Source organism: Neofelis nebulosa, chromosome 13, assembly GCF_028018385.1.
Source record: "Neofelis nebulosa isolate mNeoNeb1 chromosome 13, mNeoNeb1.pri, whole genome shotgun sequence".
NCBI lineage: Eukaryota > Metazoa > Chordata > Mammalia > Carnivora > Felidae > Neofelis > Neofelis nebulosa.
The window spans coordinates 14,092,590-14,119,657 of NC_080794.1; the positions used below are offsets into that span (position 1 = coordinate 14,092,590).

At 45.4% G+C, this 27,068-nt stretch overlaps 2 protein-coding genes and 1 long non-coding RNA gene across 6 annotated transcripts in view; 2 read left to right on the forward strand and 1 right to left on the reverse strand.

The window, feature by feature from the left end:
* The window catches only part of PRKG1 (protein kinase cGMP-dependent 1), a 1,269,228-nt gene that overhangs the window by 687,460 nt on the left and 554,700 nt on the right, over positions 1 to 27,068 (forward strand). The window lies entirely within an intron of this gene.
* On the reverse strand, positions 10,096 to 12,767 carry CSTF2T (cleavage stimulation factor subunit 2 tau variant). The gene has a single exon (XM_058698347.1). It carries the CDS (start codon positions 12,441 to 12,443, stop codon positions 10,542 to 10,544), a length of 1,902 nt encoding a protein of 633 aa, XP_058554330.1. The 5' UTR covers positions 12,444 to 12,767; the 3' UTR covers positions 10,096 to 10,541.
* Positions 14,535 to 20,414, forward strand: LOC131493696 (uncharacterized). The gene is made up of 3 exons (XR_009252802.1): positions 14,535 to 15,164; positions 15,777 to 15,953; positions 19,923 to 20,414. It is a non-coding gene; the product is annotated as an uncharacterized LOC131493696 (long non-coding RNA).

A 27,068-nucleotide genomic window follows, 5' to 3' on the forward strand; every position in this document is an offset into this window, starting at 1 on the left:
ACTGAGAAATGAAGCCACAATTATATGGTCATTTAATCTTTGACAAAGAAGGAAAGAATATGCAATGGAAAAAAAAAACAGTCTCTTCAACAAATGGTGTCGGGAAAACTGGACAGCTTCATGCAAAAGAATGAAGCCGCCTATCTTCTAAGACCATATACAAAAATAAATTCAAAATGAATTAAAGACCTAGATGGGAGACCTGGAACCATAAAAATCCTAGAAGATAGCACAGGCAGTAATTTGTGTGATGTTGGCTGTAACAGCATCTTTCTAGATGTGTCTGTCTCCTGAGGCAAGAGAAATAAAAGCAAAAATAAACTCTTGGGACTACATCAAAATAAAAAGCTTCTGCACAGCAAAGGAAACAACCAGCAAAGCTAAAGACACCCTATGGAATGGGAGAAGATATTTGCAAATGATATATGCAATAAAGGTTTTGTATCCAAAATCTATAAAAAAACTTATCAAACTCAAAACCCCAAAACCTAGAAATCCAATTATAAAAGGTCAGGAGACACAAACCAACATTTCAACAGAGGGTACATCCAGATGGCCAACAGACACATGAAAAAGATGCTCAACATCACTCATCAGCAGGGAAATACAAATCAAAACTGCAATGAGATATCACCTCACACCTGTCAGAATGGCTGAAATCAACAACAAAAAACAACAGCTGTTGGTGAGGGTGTGGAGAAAGAGGAACCCTCGTGCACTGTTGGTGGAAATGCAAACTGGTGCGGCCACCATAAAAACCAGTATGGAGGCTCTTCAAAACGTTTAAAACAGAACTACCCTATGATCCAGAAATCACACTACTCGGTATTTACCCAAAGAATACCAAAATACTAACTCAGAGGGGTACATGCACCCCGATGTTTATAGCAGCATTATCTACAATAGCCAAACTATGGAAAATGGCCCATGTGTCCACTGACTGATGAACGGATAGAGAAGATGTGATATATTATATATATGTATATATATATATATATATATATACATATATATATATAGAGAGAGAGAGAATTGTTTTAAGCCAAATAAGTCAGAGAAAGGCAAATATCATATGATTTCACTCATATGGGGAATTTAAGAAACAAAACAACAAAGCAAAGGGGATAAAGGAGGGAGGCAAACCAAGAAACAGACTCCTAATTACAGAGAACACACTGATGGTCACCAGAGGGGAGGTGGGTGGGGGATAGTTGAAATCCATGATGGAGATTAAGGAATGCACTTGTCATGATGAGCACAGGGTGATGTCTGGAAGTGTTGAATTACTATGTTGTACTCTTGAGACTAATATTACACTGTATGTTCACTCCCTGGAATTTAAATAGAAATTTAAAAAAATAATAATAAGGTTTGGTAACATCCTCCCCCCATGCTCAAGCCTTTCTATTCATCATAATATTGTTAAATTCCTTTTTTTCTCCCAGTTTTATGTATTTTAAAATTAGGCTTAAGCAATGCTTCTCAAACGTTTGTTTATATGTGAATCACCTGCAGATCTTATTAAATGCAGATTCCGATGTGGCTAGTCTGGGGTGGGCTTCACATTCTGCATTTCTAAGAGGCTTCCCAGTGATGCTGATGCTGTGGGTCCAAGGACCATGTTTTCAGTAGCAAGAGTTTATTTTATTTATTCATCTTTTAAAGTCTATTTATTTATTTTGAGAGAGAGAGCACATGAAAGTGAGAGAGAGAATCCCAAGCAGGCTCTGTGCTAACAGCATGGGGCTGGATCTCATGAACCGTGAGTGAGATCATGACTGGAACCAAAACCAAGAGTTGGAAGCTTAACCAACTGAGCCACCCAGGCAACCCATCATTAGCAAGAGTTGAAAGCGCACTCCGTGTCCTTGAGCATATAACAGCAGGCAAGGGCAGAAGGAGGAGGTCTAGAATGGGGGCCTGTTGGTATGTTTCCCGGGTAAGCCCTGCGGAGTTGGAGGAAAAACAACTGTGATACCAAACTTCAGATTACAGTTCCTCAAGGATCTTTCTCCCTCCAGTACCTAAGAAACTAATGCAAGAAAACTGAAGGTTTTGATGTAATGCTTTGTCTACGATGATCAGTTTCAACCTTTCTTTCAAGTGTGCCAAGGGTTGAGACACTTGCAAGTACTTTGAGGACCTAAATGTAAATCTCAGAGATTTTTTTTTCAAGTATTTTTTCAGTCATCTTGCCCCCATCAAATTTAATAATCCCTTTTCAACCACTTGGCTTTGTCAAATCTTTTTAAGACATTCTACCTAGTTTTCATAGAAATAATGTTTTTGACATTCACATAAGTAAAGTATCTATGTCTGTCTTTACATGCATTACAAAAATGAGTGAAATTGGCACAAGCTGCTTTATGAACAAACACAGCTGACGTGATGGACGTGTATTCATCACAGTGATGCAGGCAGGCGGGGTCCAAGAACCCAGGGGAAGATCCTGTTGGACCAGTCAATGCAGGACAGAAATCAAATGTAAACCAGAGGAGGTGGAAATGGTTTGTTGAATAGTGTAAGTGACACAAAATAGCGGACAGAGTGTCCGGGAGATCTGGAGAGGAAAGGAAAATGAGTCTCGTTGTTGCTTGGGGCTAGGGGTTTGTATGGGAAGAGGTCTAGGGTACGTGTCCCTCCAGGAACCCAGGGTAAGGTCCCATCAGAAGCGAGGACCAGGTGAATAATAAAGGTTATTCCATAAGTTACCCGAGGCAGGGGTATCGATGCTGGCGTCAGCCAAGGTTTGTTCAAAGCTAATGTCCCGTAACATGTTCAGGATCTGGCTCTTTTTGGACATTACCAGGTGTTTGGGGCATAGGCAAAACTCAGAGAATGATTACTTGCTTCCCCTCTGAGGTGGGAACAGAGCTTCTTTAGTTTATTTAGAGGCAACATACAGAACATGAGTATATGGGGCCTCACAGAAAAACAGCAGGGATGGACCGTTATACTTCATGAAAAGCTAGGAATTTTAAAAATGCCATACCTTTTTTTGTTGTTCTGGATGTTCATATGTTTGGTTGGTTGATCGATTCTGCAGAATTTTACTTGCTGAACCGGTGGCTCAACTGTTTTTGTGGTTCACATTTGTCAAGCTAGACACAAAATTCCAATTGAATCAAAAGCTCTGTTTTTGCAGAGTATAACAGGAATTATAAGCTCGCTGTAGGTAGAGTGACTTTCCTACCTCAACAGATTTCATAGAAACAGCCTTTTATTTTTTGCCATCATATTCCATATTATACACACGTGCTACATACCTATATCTATACAACTCTGCCTATGCCTATAGCCTTATCTGTGTATTATAGCAGGAGTGCAACCAGCATAAATTTGGGAACAGACACAATCGACACCATAAATGTAACATGGCCGTAATGAAGAGTAACTCATGAATGGTAACCAGCAAGTTTGTCTCATGTATATAATCATGTTTGACAAAAGGATTGGAAGGCATGGATTGGTGGTAAGTCGTGCTCAGCTAAGAGAGCCATTGTTTAAAAACAAGTAAGAGGGGTGCCTGGGTGGCTCAATTGGTTAAGCGTCCAACTTCGGCTCAGGTCGTGCTCTCACGACTCATAGGTTGGATCCCTGTATCAGGCTCTGTGCTGACAGCTCGGAGCCTGGAGCCTGCTTCGGATTCTGTGTCTCCCTCTCTCTCTGCCCCTCCCCACTCATGCTCACTCTCTTTCTCTTTCTCAAAAAACAAACATTAAAAAAAAAAAAAAAACAAGTAAGGCAAGGAAACGAGAGAATGGGGAGAACATTTGAACTGGGATGTTCAAGAAAAGCCTCCCTGAGTAAAGTGATATGGAAGTTAAAGCCTCGGGAAAGAGAATGAACTAGCCCCTCAGAGGCCTGGGGAAAGAGTGGGGTAAGAGAACTTCCAAGTATAAAGCTGAGAGATGAAAATGAGCCCATGAATTCAAGGAAGCGATGCTAGGCCCAAAGGAGCCACAGCAGTGAGCCAGGGGCCCAAAGTTAGCACGTGAGATTGGCTTGGGGCCTTATGGTACACGGTAAGGATATGGGATTTTATTCTAAGAGCAAAGTGACTCACAAGAGGCTTTAAACAAGGGAATGGCATGATCTGACTTTTTGTTACCACTTTTTTAATCAGTGTGGCTTCTCTGTGGACATTACATGGTGGGTTCTTTTCAATTAATAACAGATCAATTAAAGAACTTTGTTTTTACCAGGTATGCTATACATAAGTCCATTCCAGAGCTGTTGGCATTTAGTATTATATATATGGTTCTCATTTTATAGATTTTTGGATTGAAAAACATGTTGCCCTTTTGGCTTAATATTTGTGAAAAATGCAAAAGAGTTGTGGGAGAAAGGTAGACAGCGGGTTAGCATTCTAGGATATTTTTCTGCTCCGTATGCTTCATGAAAAGCTAGGAATTTAAAAAGTGCCCTACCTTTTTTTGCTGTTCTGGATGTTCATATGTCTGGTTGGTCGGTTGATTGATTTTGCAGAACTTTACTTGCTGAACCAGTGGCTCAACCGTTTTTCTAGTTCACGTTTGTCAAGCTCGACACTAAAAATTTCAATTGAATCTCAAGCTCCGTTTTTGCAGAGTATAACAGGAATGGTAAGCTCAGAGTATTACAGGGCCTGGCAAGCCACTGTGTGAATCACACCTGAGGCTGGGCCCGTGGCCACGTTGGAGAATACATGTGGCGCGCAAATGCACTCAAATTCAACATTTTGAGATGTTGGGCAGGTCACCCACAAAATATCTGCAGGCTCCGTTGACCCACAGGTCACAGATGGGGGTCCCTTGTCCAAAGATATTCAGAGCCTCTGAAGGACAAAACTGACAACATTGATGGCAGGAAGGGCAAAAGTAGTTGCTTCCAGAGATTTCAACAGTGTAATTCGCCTCTTCTTTAAAATAGACAAGGATCTTTTTCTCTGTGGACTGGCATGCACAGAAATATAAAAACATTTTGGGTATAGGCTTATCTTAAGACAGGAATTATATCCTAGTAATAGGCGGTGGTTGTGTTTATGCTCATAGAGCCAGGTTTGCATCTGGAAATGCTTGAATCTCTTCTTCTTTATGTCACTGTATTACTTAACATGTGAATAAGGGTGATGTTTGGGACATAGAGTGTGATTTTGTGGATGTTAATGCACCAAACAAGCCTCACTGAGGCCATTTCATCACATTATTAACCCAAATATATGATTGTTAATGTGGTCCGTGCTTTGAATGTTATCAAAAGTGAACGTTAAGGCAAAGGAAGTCGGCGACTGAGCTATAGCAGGTGTTCTGTGTTCTGTGCAATGTCCGGGGGTAAAGAGATAGATTCATAAACAAATGTGGCAGTTGGCCACATGTTCACTCCAGGCAGCAAGGTGAGTGGAGCAAAGGCGGGAAGGTACACAGAAGTGGCTCAGACTTTTGCAATAGAATTACTGAATAATATTAGTAATGGAAGGAGGCAGAGTTTTGATTAAAACAGCTAATTAAGTGGAGAGACAAAATAATTGTGCGGGGTAACTGCTGATTTCATGGCTTGCTGCCCAAGAGATAATCCACTGTACTTTCGTGATAGGCAAATAAGTCATCAAACCAATTAGCTTTATTTATTTTTTTGTTAAAAATTTTTTTCATGCTTATTTATTTTTGACAGAGATAGAGAGACAGAGAGAGACAGAATGTGAGCAGGGGAGGGGCAGAGAGAGAGGGAGACCCAGAGTCCGAAGCAGGCTCCAGGCTCTGAGCTGTCAGCACAGAGCCCGACGAGGGGCTCGAACTCACAAACTGAGAGATCATGACCTGAGCCAAAGTCAGATGCTCAGCTGACTGAGCCACCCAGACACCCCAAGCCACCCAGGAGCCCCACGATTTGCTTTTTTTAAAGGACCAACCTTCAGGATATATGGGATTGATTTCCAGTGTCTGCAGAGTCAATATATACTGAATCACATAAAAGCAATTATGGCTGAAAATGTGTATTTTATTCTAGGTCTTTGATAATTAGTTACCTACCTTTGGCACCTAAATTAACTCCTATTTACCAAGAATTGTCCTTAACGGAATACTTCAACTTGTTTTTCTAGGATAATACTTCAGTATTTTTATGTACAGTATTTAATAATCATATGTTTGTTATTTTTGACAGTGCTACCCTAATGTCACCTTTGATGCAATTTAGGTCCTTTACTGACATAAGGTTTAAACTGAGGTAGAAAAATATCAAGAAGAAACATGCTAGGGGCACCCGGGTGGATCATTTGGTTAAGTGTCCGACTTCGGCTCAGGTCATGATCTCACAGTTCGTGAGTTTGAAGCCCCACATCGGGCTCTGCGCTGATAGCTCAGAGCCTGGAGCCCACTTCGGATCCTGTGTCTCCCTCTTTCTCTCTGCCCCTCCCCTGCTTGCGTGCGTGCACGCGTTCTCTCTCTCTCTCTCTCTCTCTCTCTCTCTCTCTCTCTCTCTCTCTCTCTCTCTCTTTCTCATAAATAAACAAACAACATTTTAAAAAGAAGAAACAGGCTAGTTAACACCTTATGTAAAAGGCAGTTTGTAATGTGAATATTTGTAATGCTCAATTTTCCACCAAAGGAGTAAGTGTTTGTTTGAAGGTGCATAAAAGCCAATGAAAATATTAAAAGATGTAGGGGCGCCTGGGTGGCTCAGTCGGTTGGGTGTCTGACTTTGGCTCAGGTCACGATCTCGCGGTCCGTGAGTTCGAGCCCCGCGTCGGGCTCTGGGCTGATGGCTCAGAGCCTGGAGCCTGCTTCCGATTCTGTGTCTCCCTCTCTCTCTGCCCCTCCCCCATTCATGCTCTGTCTCTCTGTCTCAAAAATAAATAAAACGTTAAAAAAAAAATTTAAAAAAAAAGATGTAGTGAAGATTTGCAGTATGCATATGTATGGAACATATTAGCAAAATATATACCAATATCATATTCATAGTATTAAAGTTAATATTAATTATATGCTTTTAAGTATAGTAATTGCCTTAAAACGCAGTAGTTCTTGACTGTAGACCATTCTTGACCAGAGACTGATGAGAGCAAGTCAACCAGAAGTCTGTCTAGACATTAGCTGACAATATAGAGCCGCAAGAGGCTGATATATTGTGAGCGGACTGAGATGTGACTGATAACTCACTTTTCCCTGGCGCGGTAGGTTGCTGCATATAATTACCCTTACACTTCATCAGTCCTGGGAGGAAGACCGGACACACCATAGGAAATTGGGGTCCCTGTGCTTAGTCAGTGTCCCTTCAGAACATGGGAAAGCAATCAGCTTTGCAAATTGAGATATTAAGGCTTTTGGTTTGTTTTGTTGTTGTTTTTAAGCTTTTTTACCATTAGAATTCTGCAAAGAGTAGTTCAAAAATCATACATGATCTTTATTAGATTAGCTTACCTTCACCTGGGTTTCATATTGGCTTGTATCTTATCAAATAACTCTTACAATTAGGAGTCCTGGGGAGCCTGGGTGGCTCAGTCAGTTAACAGGCCGACTTCAGCTCAGGTCATGATCTCATGGTTCTTGAGTTCAAGCCCCGCATTGGGCTCCGTGCTGACAGCTCAGAGCCTGGAGCCTGCTTCAGATTTCTGTGTCTCCCTCTCTCTTTGCCCCTCCCCTGCTTGTGCTCTCTCTCTTTCTCTCTCAAAGATAAATGAACATTAAAAAAAAATTAGAAGTCCTGGAACATCAGCAGACATTAAAACACATCTTGATATTAATCATCAGTAATGTAAGAGGGGAATGGCTAATAGGCAGACACTGATTAAAGTTGCCCATTTCATATTCCCAACAAACAAACTGCTCAAAAGGAATAAGCCCTAAAAAGGTATTTACAAATCAGGGTTTCACCCCACCATCTTTAAGCATCGTTCTAATGAATGAGTTTGTGATTGCATTTATAGCCTATCCATATTTGGGGAAATGCAGGATGTAAAGGGTTGTAACCAGTGGGTATGGAGTAAAACAGCTGGGATTCTGATTGTAGCAGACATGTATTGTATTGCTTGCATCACCATCAAACGAAATGAGGCTCCATCCATCAGTAGTGAGAGAACTGGGTGAGGAGAACCTACCTTATCAGAGCAAAGGAGATTGTTTCTATTACCTATTACTAATTTATTTTCTAATGTAACTAGTTGTACAGCTCATCTGTTCTGTGTGGAATCTAAATGTTTTGGGGGAACTTTATGTGCTCTTAATGGGATTCCCCCCCACCTCCCCAAGACTGGTAAGAAGGTTTTGTCCTTCCTTCGCACCTGGTTTTGGTGTAGCGGGTACAGAAATGATGGTCCCTCTGTAGAGTTCCTGGTCCGTTAAAAGGGCGGGGTGGGGGGGAGGGGGGTGGGTAGAGGACAAAGTAAAATCGAGCACTGCAACGTAACATGTGCCGTCAGTTATGACGGTACCTATAAGGTCTTCCTGGCATGCAGAGGATGGTTCTTTGTGGGGAACATAAGCGGAAGGAAGCCCAGTATCTGGACGTGCACCAAGATGTTGCTATCGATACCAACCATGGAATAATGTCTTTTGTTATTTCAGCCATGTAACTATACAGATAGTGGATCTAAGAAAGGGATTTCCATCCATGCCTGCAAATTGTTTGTTGTTTTTGTTTGCCTTTTTCATTTAAAGGGGAGAAAGGTATTCAGACCCATGGATTTCTCAAAATAGACTTCTTTTGGGTAATTCATTCATTAAAAATCAGATACTAAAGTCATCCTTAATTTTACATCCCTTTTATTCAGTCTGCATTGAACGATGCAGGTTTAACTACAACAGAGAGTGGAACGTCTAAGTTTTCAGGGAGAGCCCTTCAGTGAAAGCTTTGGGATAAAGCATTTTTAACTTCCAAGCAATCAAGCCAACTCTGTGAATGAGTATTAACCAGAACTAGCATATATGGAAGGGAGAGTTGTCCTCTCCAATATGGAGGAAGCACAGAGAAAACAGGGGAAAGGGAACAGTATGAAAAACAATAAAAAACGAATAGACAGGAAATAGCACAAGGAAGAAACCTTTGTAAAAAAAGAGTGAGGCACCCGTGTAAGACACAAAAACCTTATAAGAGGAAAAATTCAGTTTCCAAATCTCAGCTCTCTCCTTGTATTAAATGCTATTTTTTCCTCTATTACTTGACATTGGTTTTCTTCTCCGGAGTTAAGACCACCTGGTTATGTGACCAAACACATTTGGGTGTTTGTGCTTCTGTTAATTATTATTCGGTCTATGACACAAATTTTTATGTATCCACATCCTCAAGGCTTAAAAATAAACTAGGCAATAGCTCTAAACAAAATGTGCTAAGCCCCACCTTCCTAGTGATTTTTAAATCTCTCTCTTGGGTATGTGTACTGGACTAAATAGCTTTGTTACTTTTAAAATCTAAAAAGTGAGTTAATAACTAGCTGAGCACAGAATTCAGGCTATAAGATATCACAATTATTCCAATAACACGGGGATAGATAAGTAGATCTGTAAGTAAGAAAACTAAAAGGCATGTTAAACATTGGAGAGACTAAGATTGTGAAGTCCCCACCCACCCTGGCTGACCACATGGATGCCATCTGTGTATGGAAGCTAGTCACCAGGAAACTGAGAACTTGACTGCACGAAGCTCTCTATTTATGAGAAGTCCAGTGGATGTGTACAACTCACCCAGATCACGTCCCTAGACACTGATTTTTAGAAAGGATGGGAGAGGATTACTTAAGATTCATATTCAGGGCTTGAAAATTAGGGAGAAACGGGAAGGTACTGAGAGATACAGAGTCTAATCGGAGCCGACTTCGGTAACCGGGCTGATCCCAGAACTGTCCCAGCAAAGTCATCACTCTCCAGGCCAGGCCACAATATTGCTGGTGTTTGGTCAGATGATGAAACGCCACACCAGGTACATTCCTGGATTTTTCAGGTAGCATAGCTTTAGGAAAAAAACAATTCTAATACCGCAAGTTGAGACTTACCCTGTTAGCACTAACATTTTGAAATATCCCAAAACACTCTCACAATGTTTAACCTAGGACAGCATTCTTACTGTCCCCAAAATAGGATTTTGTATTTTAAACGGCTTACCAAAAAATGTATCTTCTAATTTTGAGGTAAACTTCTTTATTTTCTTACACAACCAAGAATCTTAAACTATCTTAGTACATTACCAGCTTAACAAGTCATATTTTAGTATTATGTGCAGTTGTCACATTGTTTTACTCAATATTTAAAAAATGTAGTTAACATACCGTAGACACTTTTCATATTGCTTATTCTTTGTAATCTTATTTGGTAGAATATAACCATGTCCAGAGTTATTTTTGTATATTTACAGTGAATAAAAGTGAACAGACCCACTCCCCCCAACCCCCACCCCCATTAAAATAAAAAGGAAAACAGAGAAAAATACAAAGACAACAAGATGAAATAAGGTTCTGGGAGGGAAACCCTAATCATTCAAGTGTGGGGATGCAGCGGTCAGCTTTTTGCACCCATTCTCCATGCTACACAAAAACTTTGAGAATACTGCCAAACACTGTCTAAGACCTTTCAAGAAGCTCCAGTAGATTTCTGAATTTGTTCCTTTAAAATCAGGATGCTCTGCCTTTGCTCAGGAGGCAGCATGGCGATCTGATCTGCAGTCAGTTGGAGAACCTGCATGATCAGAGCTGCCTTCTCTTGATCCTGCGGAGTTACCTGGCTCTGCCCAGGGCTAAAACTGCTCGGCTGGCCTCCACCTTGCTTACCCGCCCCCTGCATGCCCACTCCTTGTATGCCCGCCCCCTGCATGCCCGTTCCTTGTATGCCCGCCCCCTGCATGCCCGTTCCTTGTATGCCCGCCCCCTGCATGCCTGTTCCTTGTATACCCGCCCCCTGCATGCCCGTTCCTTGTATGCCCGCCCCCTGCATGCCCGTTCCTTGTATGCCTGCCCCCTGCATGCCCGCTCCAGGATTTCCCACCCCTGAAATGCTCGAGACCTGTCTGGGTCCCTGAGGACCACCTGCCCCCATATTAATGGGACCAGGACCCTGGATTCCACCAGTCATAGGGCCTCTGGAGCTGGGGCCAGGGCCCCTTAGCTCCATTCCTCTTCCATCCATGCCTCTCGCTTCCATCCCTCTGGTTTCCATTGCACAGGTCTCCATTCCTCTTCTCTCCATTACTCGGGTCTCCAAGACTTCCGTCTCCATGGCTCGAGTCTCCATCCCTCGAGAATCTCTACTTCCTCTACCATCCATTGGGAGACCCCTTTGATCTATCATGGGTCCTCTGGGCTCTCCAATTAGCAGTCTGGGATCTGCTAATGGCCCTCCCCTCATCTCATGGGAGGAAGGGCCCCGGCCGTCGTGACCAGAGGCGTGGTGCATGGGGGGGCCCTGATGAGGTGGGCCAAGATAGCCTCTGGGCTCTACCTCCCCAGTGACTGAAAGCAAAGTCCCTCCACGGGGGTCGTTTGGAGCATCTCCTAACAGCCCTCGAGGAGGCAGGCCACCGGCAGTCATGGGTCCACGAGGTAGAGGAGCTCGGGGATCCGACATCTGCACCTGTCCCCGCTCTAAAGGCACTGGGCCGACGCCCGGCATCCCAACCTGGGGCTGCATTCCTCCCCCGGGAGTTAGGGAACCAGGCCCGGGTCCGGGAACCGCAGCTGGCATCGGCCCCGGGGCTGGGATCCCGCCCTGGATAGGGGTCTGCATCAGAGGAGGAATGTCTTTCACTGGCCGTCTGGCCATATGCTGCGGCTGAGGGGCTGGCGGGTTCTGCTGGTTCAGCAGGACGCTGGGTCCCGGGCATAGCCCCGGGCCGGGGCCGGGGCCGGGGCCGGACACGGGCTGAGATTTGCCCGGGATGAGCGGGGTGACGTGGATCTTGCGGTGCAGGATTTTCAGAGCAATCTCCGGGTCCATTATTCTCATCACCACCTGGGCCTGCAGCAGCGCATAGGCCAGCTGGGGGTTCTGAAGCAGCATATTTCGCGCTTCCTGGTGGCTGTTCTGCACGCACAGCTTCATCTGCTTCATGAGCTCGAACATCTGCTCGGGGGGCAGACTGGCGACCGCCCTGGTGATGGACTCGGGGGCGTCTTCCGGGTCGATGGGGTCCCCGTAGGGCGAGTCGATGATGGGCGCCGCGGGCCCCAGGCTCTTGAGCTCCTCCTTGTTCTTCTCGCTGGCCGCGTTGTCCACCCGCAGCGCCCGGCCGCTGAACTCGCGCCCGTTGAGGTTGCGCATGGCGCTCAGCGCGGTCTCCTGGTCCTGGTACTCGCAGAAGCCATAGCCCTTGGGCTTGCCCGTCTCCCGGTCGTACACCAGCCGGAAACTGACCACAGAACCGACCTCCGAGAAAATGTCCTTCAGCTGCTCCTCGGTTGCCTCATACGGAATGTTCCCCACGAACACGGAACGCAGTGACCGATCCATCGCCGGGTCTCTCACCGCTAAACTCGACATGATTCCGGTTGGGCGCCCAGCGGAGAGCCGATTCTTTCCAAGAGTCGTCCTCTGGCGACCCACGCTTCCGCTGGGCACCGGAAGCGGCTCTGGGGCTCCGGGGCGGAACCCTCCGCGGGCCCGATCGAATCGTTCCGCTAAAGCCGCGGACGCCGCACCGCCTCTGTGCTCCTCTACCTACATTAGCTAATGCTTTGTGCCTCTGGTCTTTCGTGATTCTGCCAGTTCCTTATTTCCGAGAGGGACGATTCCCTTCTCGTGTCTCATCGTGAAGACTTCCCGCGGCCGGTGCAGGCTGACCACAGTCAAGATGGCCGCTCGGGCTTCACCATGGTAACGGGGAGCGCCCGCCTCCCGTGACGTCAGGGGCGGTTTTGCTTCCGTTTGCCCGGCGGGAAACCGCCAACCGTGAGCGGGTCTGGGCGGCGGCTTCTCTGTTCTGATGTTAGCGAGTCAGGTAGCCGTCCCTCCTCCCTCCGCTTTATTTAAGCCCTGTTTAAAACCCCACCCGGGACTGCGAGGGTAAAAGCGTAGGCGTTTCCGAGCGGTTGGGGATTTGCTCCTTGAACGACAACAGCCACAGCCCCGTTTTGGAAAACATTTGGGGAGAATAGCCGCCGAGGCCCCGCTGTCGCGGGGACAGGGGCTTCCAGGCGCCTCTGCGGCCGCGGGCGGCTAGCCCGCGTGGGCCGCCCTCTTCCTTAGCCGTGTTAATCCACACGAACAGGCGCGATTCGCGAGCCAGCGCGGCTCGGGGCTGCGGAGCGCAAATGAGTCATTTCAGCCCCTCTCCCGCTGCAGGCTTTCGGATCGCTTCCGATCGCTGCAGACGGCTGGCGACGATTGCACCCCCTCCCCGGTGCAGGGCGCGGCCCAGTGGCACGTCCCTGCTGCCGCTGTGCCTGCGGCGTTTAACAGGTGTTAGGCGTGGAGCTTGCGCCGGGCTAGGCCGTTTGCTAAGCGGTCGGGAAAGAGCAAAGCTGGAATGTCCTTTAATTTTTAAAGTAATGTCTACAGCCAGCGTGGGGCTCCAACCGGAGCTCAAGGGGCGGGGAGTGTGGGCTCTCCCGACCAAGCCAGCCAGGCCCCCTAAAAGCCACAGCATTCTTAACCAGGTTGGTCTGTCCTAGTTCCTGTGCGGCATCCCTTGTAACAAGGAGGCACCTCCCAGGAGATGTACAGGTTTTTTCTTTACGGAAGGAGGGTGGGGCAAGAAAGCTGATGCCAAAGAAAGGGATTGTTCCAGACAAGGCTGTATCCTAGGGTCTCCTGGTGCAGACGGCCTCATCTCTCTTTGGCGGAGGGAGAGGACCCAGGGAACAGACTCCCTGGTGCTGACGGGAAGGAAAATTTCCTGGCTGACCCAGTTTCCTAGGGCTGCCTTCTTGGGGAGGCTGAAATTGCAATTAGATTATTACCCGGGTTTGGAAACTGGGTCTAAGAGACACCATTTTAGGCCTGTGGTTCCCCCTCCCCCCCCTTTTTTTAATACAGTTTTACTTATTTTATATTTAAATATAAAAACTGATATCTAGTTAGGCTGTTGAAAACTTTTTAGTATGTGTGCAACAACTTGGGTGTGAAATCTACCTTTGCAATGACATTTTATTAGGTGTAAACAAAACATCAGGTATTTCTAGTTAAAATTTGGCATCCTCATGGAGATGGCCTGCATGTGCAAGATTTTGAAGACTTTTTAAAAGTAAAAACTTTATATTGTTTGCATGGTGAAATGGTATTTTTAACACGATGGATTAAACAAAATATAGTTTAATATTCATGTCACTCATTTCATTTTTTTAATGTGGTTACTTAGAAAAATTAAGTTACAAGTATGGGTCACACTGTATGTCTAAGGACTACATTTTTCCAGAGCCTAAGTCTTAACCCCTAAGCAGAGAATCATTTTATTCTACATACGCCTTTTGAGGGGATTGTGAAGTTTTAAGTCCCTTGCAAAACTTGTCATGAAGTTTGAGTATCACAGTCCAGTGAACAGATCTGAAATGACTGTGACTGTTTAGTTACATATAGGACAAAGCATTCATTTGCCTTCACGTGTTTTAATAGTCTATTAAAAATAGACTTGAACATAGCTATTCACTAAACACATGATAACTCATATCTGCAAGTGACCAAGTGTATTTATATCACTCAATAAAATCTTGCTGATGCTGTCAGGCTGGGTCCAAGGACCCAGAGGGCGTTCCCAAGACCAGCCAAGAGGGTCCTTGGCTTCATATAGGATGGAAATCAAACATGAACCAGCAGGAGGTGAGAGCAGAGGTTACCAGAGGTACAGAGAAAGCAGGTACAGACGGAGCCCCTGGGAGACTCAGAAAGGAGCAGGGGTCTCGTCTTTGTTTGGGGTGTGGCATCCAGGAACTGGTCAGAACAAAGACGAAGGCCCGCGTGTTACTCCTCGGAGCCAGGGTCCCCGCGTGGGGACGTCCGGCTCCGTGGTCTGGAATTGCCCTGGGATGGCTCCTCTCCTGGTCCTTCCTGGGACGTTTTCTATTGTAGAGCAGTCATTGACTCCATGTCCCTTACAGGGAGGACACACACTGTTTGCACCGTGCAGCGTGTGTGATGTGGGGGTGCCGGTCCTGGCAGGAACGCAAGCAGGAAAAGGAGCAAACAGCAGATTTGTATGGAGTCTTTCAGTTTCTCTGCCTCCCTCACTCCTTGTCAAAGGAACAGAACAGCCACCTGCTAGTAATGGTTGGTTTTTCCCTGTGCTTCTTTTATAGGAGGTGAAGCAGGGTTGGGGCGGAGAAGTGTGTGTGTATTACATGTAGTAATCAGGATGGTAAGAGGTTGTTAAAATAAATTGTCGAGTTTATGAGCAGTTGCATGGCTCGTCTGCCAGTTTCCTTACTGCTGTTGCCAGTGTCTTAAGGGCTCTCACCCCATAGCATGCATCAGAACCACCTGGACCCATGGCCCATTAAGTCAGGTGGCTGGGCCTCACCACCTCCTCTGAACATACTCAGTGTTTCTGGGGTGGGACTGGAGAGGTTGCATTTCTAACTGGTTCTCAGCTTCTGCTGAGGTCCCTGGTGTTGGGAGCCCCTTTTAAGAATCGTTGATCTGAACAACTGGACTTGAGGTGCTTTTGTTGTGTTGCTCATTGAGTACCTCTGTATGAGATACGGGAGGTCTTTCAAAAAAGCCTGTTACTGTGTGAATGCTGACCTGGCATAGCTAGTACATGTTGATCCCACAGCAAAGATACCCTGGGCTCAAACAACGGGGGAGCAGAGTGGCTGAGGGAGTCTGGGGACAAACGAGCAGGGAGAAGCCATGACTGTAAGCGTATGCTTTCTGTCATAGGTCTTCCACATTTTCCTTAGTCTTTTTGTTCCAAGCTAGAAGAATGGTTCGCTATATCCCCTTCATAAAGGACCAGTATGATCGAGCACAATGCCCAGGATGCATAAACCAACATTTATTATTAGCTGAGTGGCCCAGAATTACTAAGAGCTGTTAGAAACCTGTGGATCTTTCCTGGTACGTATACATGGTTTTCACAGATGTACTTTGGAAGAACTACCATTTTATACTGCTTTCTTTGTTCCCATAATGCTTAAACTTTAGATATTTATAGCATGGCATATACTCCGAAGAAAAAATGTGCCTGGTATCTTACATGGTTAAGTGTTGACTCTTTCAGTAAATCAAAATACCATGTATATTAAGAGTCACTCTTAAACAAACACATCAGAACATATGGACAAATGGGGGTGTTCTTCAAACTAATCACCTTCGGAAACGATAAACTTAATCCATGGAGGTTTCCATTGTTCCAAGTGATTTTTAAGCTCCTATCCTGAAATTGTTTCAGGGCTCCATTTCTAGGTCATACTGCAAAGCTGATACCTTAACTCAAAAGCGTACCTTGTTTTTGACAAAGGACAGAGTTATGCAACTAAATCAACTCTCCTTCGGAGCAGAGTTGGCAAAAATGTGGTATGTAGCTATTTCCAAATAGCAAAACTTACATCACAATGCGAAGATTCTGCAGACTTGGAGAGTAGTACAAAGGATTCACCATAGATTAAGACAGATTCCAAAGAGAGTGACTAAAAATATATTTTTTAATTATAACTGGCATTTTTGAAACAAGTGTATGGGCCGGCCCTCCAAGGAATAATAGATCAAATATATTCCTCCACAAAGTCCTCCCTGACCTTCCTCTTCCTTCCTTCCTCTAGGATGGAAATGAGTTCATTTGCCTTTGCATATAAACCATCCCTTATCCCTTTCTGATGATAGTAACTCTTCTGCCTGTTAGTAGAATTATTATTTTCCTTCTAAACTATAACATCGTGCAAGGAAAGAGCTAGATTCCCCTTTGTCAATTAACAAAATGCCTTATATTCTTTAATTCCATCAACATTTATTCCAGGCACTGGCAATAGAGCAGTGAAAAAGACAAAGACATTCCACTAGAGCAGAAGTTCTCTGAGTGTGGTCCCTGGACTGGAAGCATGAGCATCGCCCAGAAACATGTGGGAAATGCTAAAATTTGGGGCCCTACTCTACGACTGCTGCACCAGACTCTCTTGCGAATGGGGTGTCTTTACAGAAATCTGGGTTTTAGTAAGCTCCCCCAGGTGATTCTGATGCAAGCTAAAGTTTGAGAACCACTGAACTCAAGGGAGACAATCGTAGATAGATAGATACATACATACATACATATATACATACATACATACATAAAAAGATAGGTACATACATTGTCCTTCTTCGCTGTATCCTCAGCACCTAAGATAGAGCTTAGCACAGGTGGGTGCTCATTTTATTTGTTGAATGAATAATGGGAAGTGACCTTATGCACAACCTTTCATTTTACACAAGAGGAAACCCATGGCATTAACCATGTCCCCAGCCAGAATGGGGACCTTGTCGTTTTACTCTTAGGTCCCCAGTACTTCTCCCATTTTACTGTTTGATAAAACAGATACATAATGAAGCATGCAGAGGAATCGATAAGGTCTAGATCATCGAGGGAGATTCCCTGATGGAGCTGGGGTTTAAGGGGTGGGTTATGATCGGGTATGTGTACACAGAAGATGAAGGGAAGAGAGCCAAAGCATGAACAGATAGAAATAGTCAAAACACTTTTCGAAGCCTTCAGAGGAAACTAAAACATAGTTGGTAGTATTGTGATAAAAGATGGTCTTTGGGACAGACTGTTAAAAGATTTCGAAGATGAGATTTATGAGGCTAAACTAGATGGATGTGTGAGTCTGTGGGCTTTCTTCCTTCTTTCTGAAACACGGACACGTAACAGTAACAGTAGAGGCTTAAGAACACCAGTCGCGTCCATTCCTTCTTCACGAGCTCTTTTGTACCCAGACTCTGATTTTGAACATTTATATTTTATTTAAATATTTATTTCTTTTGAGAGGGAGCGAGAGCATGCACATGCCCTCCAGCAGGGTGGGACAGAGAGAGAGAGAGAGAGGGAAAGAGAGGATCCCAAGCAGGCTCCGTGCTGTCAGCACAGAACCTGACTCAGGGCTTGATCCCACGAACCGCGAGATCATGACCTGAGCTGAAATCAAACTGACAGAGCCACCCAGGCACCCCTAAAATTTTTATTTTTAATCAAAGTATAGTAGACATTTAATATTAGTTGCACACGTACAACGTAGTATTTTAACAATTACGTACGTTATGAAATGCTCACCGTGAAAAGCAGATTAGCATTCTGTCACCAAAGTTAACGCTGTGCTTTACACCCCTGTGCCTTATTTTGTAGCTGGAAGTTTGCGCCTCTAGATCCCCGTCACCCGTTTTATCCGCCTCCACCCCCCACCCACGACTTGGTTACCTGTATCTGTTTCTCTTGTGTTGTTCTTGTTTGTTTTTTAGATTCCACACATAAACAAAATCATATCGCATCTGTCTTCCTCTGTCTGACTTATTTCACTGAGCATCATACCCTCTCCAGACTCTCTTTTTTAATCCCCTATAATCTTCCATTGGAAGAGGGGTAGTTACTCTTCCTGCCTTTAACATCTACAGTCTGGCTTCGTTGTCTTCCCTTGCCTCCCACCCTGCTCTGCTCACTGTTGTATGTTGGGGATGTCTTCTTCTCTGTCCCTTCTCATCTTCCTATGTGTAGATCCTTTCTGTCCTTCAATGCTCACTTCAGAGACTTCCTTCTTAAGTACTGGCTGAGCACCCAGTATCTTCTACCTTGTGTGTCTTCTACTGAGATTTTGGTACCTTGAAAGCCCAGAACCCGTATCTGATTTTTATTCTTCACATTGCCTAGTCCAGTGCCTTATATGTTCCAAGCACTCAGAGGATATTTTAAAAAATTAATACAAGAGGGGCGCCTGGGTGGCTCAGTCAGTTAAGCATCCGACTTCGACTCAGGTCATCATCTCATAAAGGTTTGTGAATTCAAGCCCCGCGTTGGGGCTCTGTGCTGACACCTCGGAGCCTGGAGCCTGCTTCAGGTTCTGTGTCTCCTTCTCTCTCTGCCCCTCCCTGCTCACGCTCTGTCTCCCTGTCTCTCAAAAACTAAATTAACATTAAAAAAATTTAAAAATTAATACAAGATCATCTTACAATAACGGATTACATATGTTAGCCAAAGAGTAATGTAATGCTTTTAGTTCACAAAACACTTTTCTTTGGGCTCCCACATCAGGTTTTGAACAGCAATCACGTGAGGTATATACACTTGCATCCTGATTTTAAAGATGTAGAAACGTAGGGGACTGTTAACATAGAACTTTACGTAAAGGTAGCCTCATTGAAAATCCAGATGCCATTCATCAAAGCTAACACTGAGCACTAAACAGCAAGGAGGCCCTCTGATAAATGCTGTATAACATACAATGTCTTAAATAAGACATAGTATTTTCCTTTCAAAAACATTTCCTTTCAACCACCTTCCTGGTCCAGGCAGGTCATGCTATCAATTTACAGCTAAGGGAAGTTCACTGCTGTGACCACGTTAACTGGCAGCGGCAGGATTCGAACCCACATCGTGCAACTCAAGAACTCACGCTCTTAAATTATTCCATTAAACGAGCTCCCGAGGTTCATGGCGAGCAAATGGCAGAGGTATAGCCAGAGACCAGGTCTCCTGATTTGCAAATCCCTGTTTCACGACCAGTGTAGTAATCATGGGCTATCAAGGCCTGAACTCCAAATACCTTGGCCTTTTTCCTGATTATCCTTGAATGTAACTAATTGCAATTTTGACATCACAATCAGTGCTGTGGCGACAGATGGACCATAAGGTCTCAAAACTAAAGCGGTTGAGAAAATGTTTCCTTTTTCTATTTGCAGGGCTGTAGTGAAACCTCACATAATGGATTTTTTTTTTTTAAAGCATCCAGTTAGATAGGTAATAAATGCACTTTTCGTAAAATGAGAGCCTGGATTTCTCAATCCCAAATTTAGGTTTGTCTGTGACATCTTCCCCAATTTTTTTTTAACTTTTATTTATTTTAGGTAATTTTGTCCCCAGCGTGGGGCTCGAACTCACGACCCTGAGATCAAGAGTTGTATGCTCTACTGACAGAGCCAGGCAGGCGCCCCACTTGAGTCTCTAAATGTATTTAATATGCAACAACATATAGAGGAATACATGGTAAATTCTATTTATTTATGCATGGGATGAGTTGCTTTTATTGGCAAGAGGAAGAGGAAGATCCCCTGAATTTGGAGCTGCTGGGAATATAGCATCCCAGGATTAGAGGCTTGGGAGAGGCAAACATTCTCCCTGGAGGGGATTGTGTGGTCCAGTGCTTTTTTTCTGTTGTTTAAGAGATGAAGGAAATGAGGCCCAGGGAAGACAGGAGACTTGACAGGGTTGGATGCCCAGTTACTGGCCAGCCTAGCATGTAATGGGGTCCAGATATTCCAGTTTCCCGTGCAGAGGCACTAAGGTGAAGGGTTAAGAGCACAGGCTTGGATGTCCAGGAGGCTTGGGTTGGCTGCCTGGTTCAAACAGTTACCCCTCTGTGCTGCAGTGTCTGTTAAACGGGAACTCCGTCACCTCTGTGGATCGTCGTGTGTAACATAAGGCGTGCTTATTTTTATCACTGTGTACAGCAATTATTAATCTACATTTATTATATAGAACTTGTAGTGGTAGATAAAGCATCATAAGTGCAAAGAGACTCCAAGTTTAGTCTACTGCTATTTACTTTTTAGTCTCCTCATTTTTGTCTTCGAAGGGGTTGGACCGGGTGAACTCATGGTCTGTTGTCAAATTATCTTGTTTTTAAAAATGTGAGCTCACATCATTTGACTCAAGAACTCAAGCCCTTAAACTGCTATCCCATAAATGAGTTGCTCAAGGACGCGTCGCTCGTCAGCGGGAGAGCTCCAGTCTGAAACCGGGTCTCCTGATATTAAAACTTCTGCGCGGGTAGCGTTGCCATTGTAACCGGTGGTGGATGTGTAGTTGAACATGAGACCTTTCTAGGCTCAATCCCATCAGACACTTCACCGAGAATTTGAGTGATACATACGGCGCTCACTGGGTTCTTATACTAAGCCCTGAAATGTACTCTTCAAATATTTAGTTGGCTGAGATTCCATTTTTTCATCTTCGTTAGAAGGGCCTGCCTGAACTTTGACCGTGGAGGACCGTGCACTGGGCTGGCACACAGGATACCTGTCTGAGCTTACAGTCACGTGCAGGGTGTCATTAGCGCTGTGCCTTTCGAGCGTGCCCCGGCAGACACAGGCCATTCATTCAAACCCGGGAGGAGCATAACTAATTGCACAAGACGCGGAGCTCCCTTATTCTGGCTTCAGGCTGTCACCTGAAAGGACAGAGGGAGGAAGTATCCTCAAAGACTCTGGAAAAGTACAAGCCCCGAAACCAGGTCCCAACTAAAGACATCCTGTTTAAGATGAACAACTCACGAATCTTTCTTCCTGTGACCGGAACAATCCAATACCCAGCTTCAGAGAAACGTCTGAGCTTCCGAATTCGCTTCCGAAGCTGGCCCTTTCTGAGGCTCGGCTGGCCTCTCCAGTGAGCCTCTATTTATGCCAGGTTACAGGAAAGTGGCTTTTTGGAAATATTTGAAGGAGGCCTCAGATTGTTGAAGACAACAACAAAGGCTAGTGTGGCAGAATGAACTTGGGGCTTATTATCACATTTGAATGGTCATTGAGAAACATTATGTTGGCATGCTAATTTATTTCTTTTTTAACTTTTTTTTAATGTTTGTTTATTTTTGAGAGAGAGAGAGAGAGAGAGCGAGTGTGCATGAGTCGGGGGGAGGAGCAGAGATATTGGGAGACACAGAATCCAAAGCAGGCTCCAGGCTCCGAGCTGTCAGCACAGAGCCCGACATGGGGCTCGAACTCAAGAACTGTGAGATTCTGACCTGAGCCGAAGTCAGTTGCCCAACCGACAGAGCCCCCCAGGCGCCCCAGCATGTCAATTCAGGCTTGCCATCAAACAAGTCTATTCTCCAGGGTCAGAAATGAGATAAAAATGTAAAATCTGATGTTTCTAGGAATGCGATCCCTAGCACCTCCTGGTACAACTCCAGACACCGTGTCCAACCGTGGGAAGTGAGGGGTTGGGGGTGGTATTGTAACGATACTCTGCTGTCACTTCAGGCTCCGGCTGCCACCACCAAATACCCCAGATGGGGTGGCTTAAACAAGCCCAAATTTTCTCACAGCTCTGGGGGCCGGAAATGTAAGATCAAGGTGCCAGCACATTTGTTTTCCCTGGTGGCCTCTCTACTTGGCTCCCACATGTCCTCACGTGGCCTTTTCTTCATGTGTGCAAACCCCTGGTGTGCTTTTCACTTCTTATGAAGACCAGTCATGTGGGACTAGGGCCCCACCCTTACCAGCCTCATTTACCTTAATCACCTCTTCAAAGGCTGTGTCTCCAAATATCCAACATGGGAGGTTCGGGCTTCAACATATGAATTGGGCTAAGGGGAGGAGAGAATGGACCCAGTTCAATCCCTGACATCCCATAAGGCAGCCACCTTTAAGAAAAGAAGGAAGGCATAGGTTGGACACCTTTAGGACGCTCTCTTCCCATTCTCTCTCTCTCTCTCTCTCTCTCTCTCTCTCTCTCTCTCTCTCTCTCCTCCCCCCCCAACTCCTCATTTCTATCTTTATATTTTCTCTGCTTCAAGAACCAGATCTCTGATTTCTTTCCTTAGTCCACTGACATCTGAGGCACTCTTCCTGAGGGTTTTTATTTACTTGCTACAGATTTGCCCAGAGAGAATGATTTGCTTCTCTGAGTACAGATTCCAGCTTTGTAGGAGAGAGAAAGCAAAGGCCCATCTCTACTATGATGTCCATCTGTGATTCAGTCCAATATGGAAAAAGCATTGAGGCCAGGGTGATAGTCAAACTACCTCACAGCTGTATACCGGGGCCCGGCCATCAGTTGCAGGGGGAGGGACCCTACAGACACTTCTAGTGCCTTGAGTTAACCTTCTTTACCTGCTGGGCTACAGAGAGGTCCAGGATAGGGGCACTTTGAGGCTCACGACACTGTCTATCATCAAGTACAGATTTGCAATTATTTTAATATTTATTTTGAGAGAGAAGAAGAGAGAGAATCCCAAGCAGACTGCATGCTCAGCGTGGAGCCCATCCATCCCACGACCCTGGGGTCATGACCTGAGCCAAAAATCAAGAGTTGGATGCTCAACTGACTGAGCCACCTGGGCGCCCTAAGATTTGCAGTTATTTTAAACACTTGTCCAGCCATCCTGCTCACAGTTGAGTATCTGCCCTGGTTGACCACAGGTTCCAACTAGCTTTTGGTGGCCCAGCCTTGTTCGGGAGGTGGGTGGGGTTGGGCTTTTCCCAGCGGGGAACCTGCCTGCCACCAGAGGCACGCTTTACCTCACTCTTCTAAGTTGGCCCCTCTGTCTCAGCAAAAATAAAATATTAGTTCCCACCATGAGTAATGTCCATGTAAGCTTTTAAATATTGACCACAGTCAGAAAAAAACAGTCTGGTATCAAACAGTAAAGGAAGTTTAGCTGCCGATTCCTGATCTTCACCCAGCTCTCACAATACATAATGTATGATTTTCCTGAAGGTGAAGAGAGCATACATTTTTAAAATACCAAACTCCTCCGTCACTCGGGTAAAAATACTGAGACTTCTTTTCTTGGCAGCTTAACGGTAACCATAAACGGTGGCGGTTCTTGTGTTCATTGTCCTCTTTGTCACCATCAGCTGGCATTGACCTTGCAGCGGCTGTGTATCCTTTCCCGGGGAGCCGCACGATGCCAGAGCCCCATCTCACTCACTTCCAGGTGTTTGCCTGTTCCCTCCCCGCCCTGGGGACAAAACAGAGACCTGCAGGGAGACAGGGAGGTGCAAATGACCTATGCTTCTGGAGTGCAGTCTTTTGTGAGCCCTGAAAATTGAATTGTGTGTGTTAGCCCGCCGCCCACGAGGGGTCCAGGAAAGAACAGCTGAGGCCTGCAGGGAGAATAAAGGAAAATGCCAGGTTTCCCTGCCCGTTCAGTGGTCTGGGCTTTGCTGCCGAGGCCTCGGGATTGAGCGGTGGCGGGGGCCCTCATTCTCACCCGCAGGGAGGCCAGGCTCTGAGAGATCCCCCGAGAACAGGTGTCTGGCAGGAAGGAGACAGACCTGACGCTTTTCAGACCAGCAGCAGCCTGAAAAGTCTTTAGGAAAACTTTTATGCTTTTATGCAACTAAAAGCGATTCAGCATCTCGTTTGCGAAAATACTCCTAAGGCACGTGCTCTGTCGAGAGCAGCCCCTGAGTTTGACAAGCTGGGGGGTTTAAACGTGAACCGAAATGGGGTTCCTGCTTTCAGTAGCCCCTTTTTGTTTGTTTGTTTCTTTTTGTTTTGTTTTGTTTTTTGTGTTTTTTGTGGTTTTTTTTTTGTTTTGTTTTTTTTTTTTTTTTACTAGAAACTGTCATCAGTTTTCGCCTGGAACTTCTCCCGCTGAGGATTTATGGTGCTCGGATTCAGCTTTGTGGCAGAAGAAGGGCTTGCCTGCGAGGGGTGTCTCTCGTGTCAGGCAAGATAGAGAATTCGGGATCGGAGCCCACGGCTTCCGAATGCATTTTTGATTTGTCGGGTTTCCTCAGAGGTGTGTAGGAAACAAAAATAGAATTGCTGTTTACCCCCCGACCCTCTTGCTGAGGCTGAGGACAGAAAAGGATTTGTTTTTTTTCCTTTGTTACTCAGAAAAAGACTGTTCTGCCTCTTTCCCATGCTAGGCTCTTCGTGGCCACACACACCTACACATGCTGAGGACACAGGGCTATACTGGTAAGTGATTGCATCTGACTCAAAGCAGGTGTAACTCTGGCAGCCCTTCACCCCGCTGTCTAGAAGTGGGGGGCAGGGGCGAGCCTGCTCCTTGGTGGGTAATCTGTCGTTGCCAGGCCATTGATTCAACCAGCACCGTATTGTTATTTTCCGGCCAGAGTTCTTAAACTCTAACCTTCACGTAAAGCATATGATCACTTAAGAACAATTTTTAAGTGGAGCGTAGATAAAACATAACCAGGTTTATTTCTTACTTCTATTAAGTATCAAATCTAAGCTTAAATGTTACTTGTACTTGGAGAAAGGTGATACAAATACGAGTCTATCTTCGACCATCAGACTGTGTTCACAAGGAGAGCATTGTATGAGCCTGCGAACCAGGGACAGTGGGGTCCAGCCTGTGCTGATTACTTGATTCTGTCCTGTTGTGGGGCTCACTGACTAGTTACATTCTATAAGGATTTTGTTTCCTAAAATGACATTTCTTACTCACATACTTTCTCCCATTAAAAAAAAAATCTTGGGGCGCCTGGGTGGCTCAGTCGGTTAAGCGGCCGACTTTGGCTCAGGTCATGATCTCATGGTCCGTGAGTTCGAGCCCTGCGTCGGGCTCTGTGCTGACAGCTCAGAGCCTGGAGCCTGTTTCAGATTCTGTGTTTCCCTCTCTCTGACCCTCCCCCGTTCATGCTCTGTCTCTCTCTGTCTCAAAAATAAATAAACGTTAAAAAAAATTGTTTTTAAAAATTCTTTCAGGGCACCTGGGTGTCTCAGTCATTTGGGCGTCTGACTCTTGGTTTCGGCTCAGGTCATGATCTCGCAGTTCGTGGGATCAAGTCCTGTGTCAGGCTGTGCGCTGACAGCATGGAGCCTGCTTGGGGTTCTGTCCCTCCCTCTCTCCTGCCCCTCCCCGTTCACACACACTCTCTCTCTTTCTCTCTCTGAAAATAAATAATAAACTTTAAAAATAGGACTTACAAAAAGCCTTCCTGTTTTCCATTTCCACAGTCGCTGCGCACTGTGGAGGTTACTTTCTCACCTCCTCCTTTCCCAGTATAAGTGTCTGTTCCCTGTGGTCTGGGGAGAAGACAGTTCCGGGCGCTTAGAGGGGACACCACCGTAGGAGACAAAACAAAGCCCCCTTGTTTCTGGTTTCCCTCCGGAGGCCGCAAGGCAGTTCTGATCGCTGACCTGAAAGCTGAGCGTTCGGTGGCCGCTTCCTTCAGAAGACACCGCACTCTTCCTCCGTGTAGGAGGTGGCCCCCAGTGGCAGCAGGGGCCCGAGTGAGAAAAGCAGCTGGAACCCCTGCAGGAAGAGTTGACCTGAGGGAGAGAGTTTGGGTCTCTACTGAAGACCGAAGCAAACACGTTGATGAACAGTGTCAGAAGGGCCAGGATCGTGATAAACCGAGGGGCAGCGGGTGTATATTCTCCTCTTTCCTCTCTACATAGTCTTCCCATTTCCATCCGTGTGTTAAAACCATTGTCAGTGTTGATGCTTGTTCGCCATACTGTTTGGAGAACCAAGGGTTTAGTGGAAGTATCCCGATCCAACTCTAGTTGTCTTTTCATACGCTCGGAAACGCTAATACTCCTCCCTAGAACCTACCAGAAAGCTCTGTGATTCCAGACCATTACTATTGCAGCTACAATGCCCTGCTCAGTCCCAAATACTCCTCGCACCCCTCGACAGCCTTGGGAGGATTTTTCCATGCATGAGGAAACTGAGGCACAGGCAGGCCCAACAGCCCGCCCTCGGTTTTAGAGCAAGCAGGTGACGGACTCAGGGCCGGACAGTCCGACCGAGGGAGATGGTTCATGAATTCCTCAAAGTTCTAACCCAGATTTTGTGCACTTAGACTAAGTGTTTTATTCTCCTGAAGGAAAAAAAAATATGTGTTACATTTCACCACCAGCCACATATTCTAACTTTTCCCTGCCTTGTCAGCTGCCTGTCAGGTTTGTAAAGAAATGCGGCATAAAACTGACAGGAAGAAACTCTGAAATCCATAACCACATGGCAGAATATTGAAAAATCTTCACACAGGCTTATTTTGTCATTTATTGTATAGCCCTAAACCAGCTGCCAGGGGCACAGGTGATTTAATAGGCACCATTTAGCTAATACATTATTTTGCCAAGAAAATTCATTGTGCCGAATTCTTTTTTAATCTTTTGTGGCTGCTTACTTATAAAAACAGAGTGCCTAGAAGCTCTGAATTATTTCACAGAGGGGAGAAGCCAAACAGAGAAGGCTATTAATTTAAGCTGTTTCAAATGGAAATTGTCACTCTGGAGAAAGAAATGGAAGTGGGCATAAGATATATACGATTCTTGGATAAAGA

What these genes read in the sequence shown, in the direction of transcription:
- CSTF2T (XM_058698347.1), bottom strand. Translation starts at nt 12,443, where the DNA reads ATGTCGAGTTTAGCGGTGAGAGACCCGGCGATGGATCGGTCACTGCGT.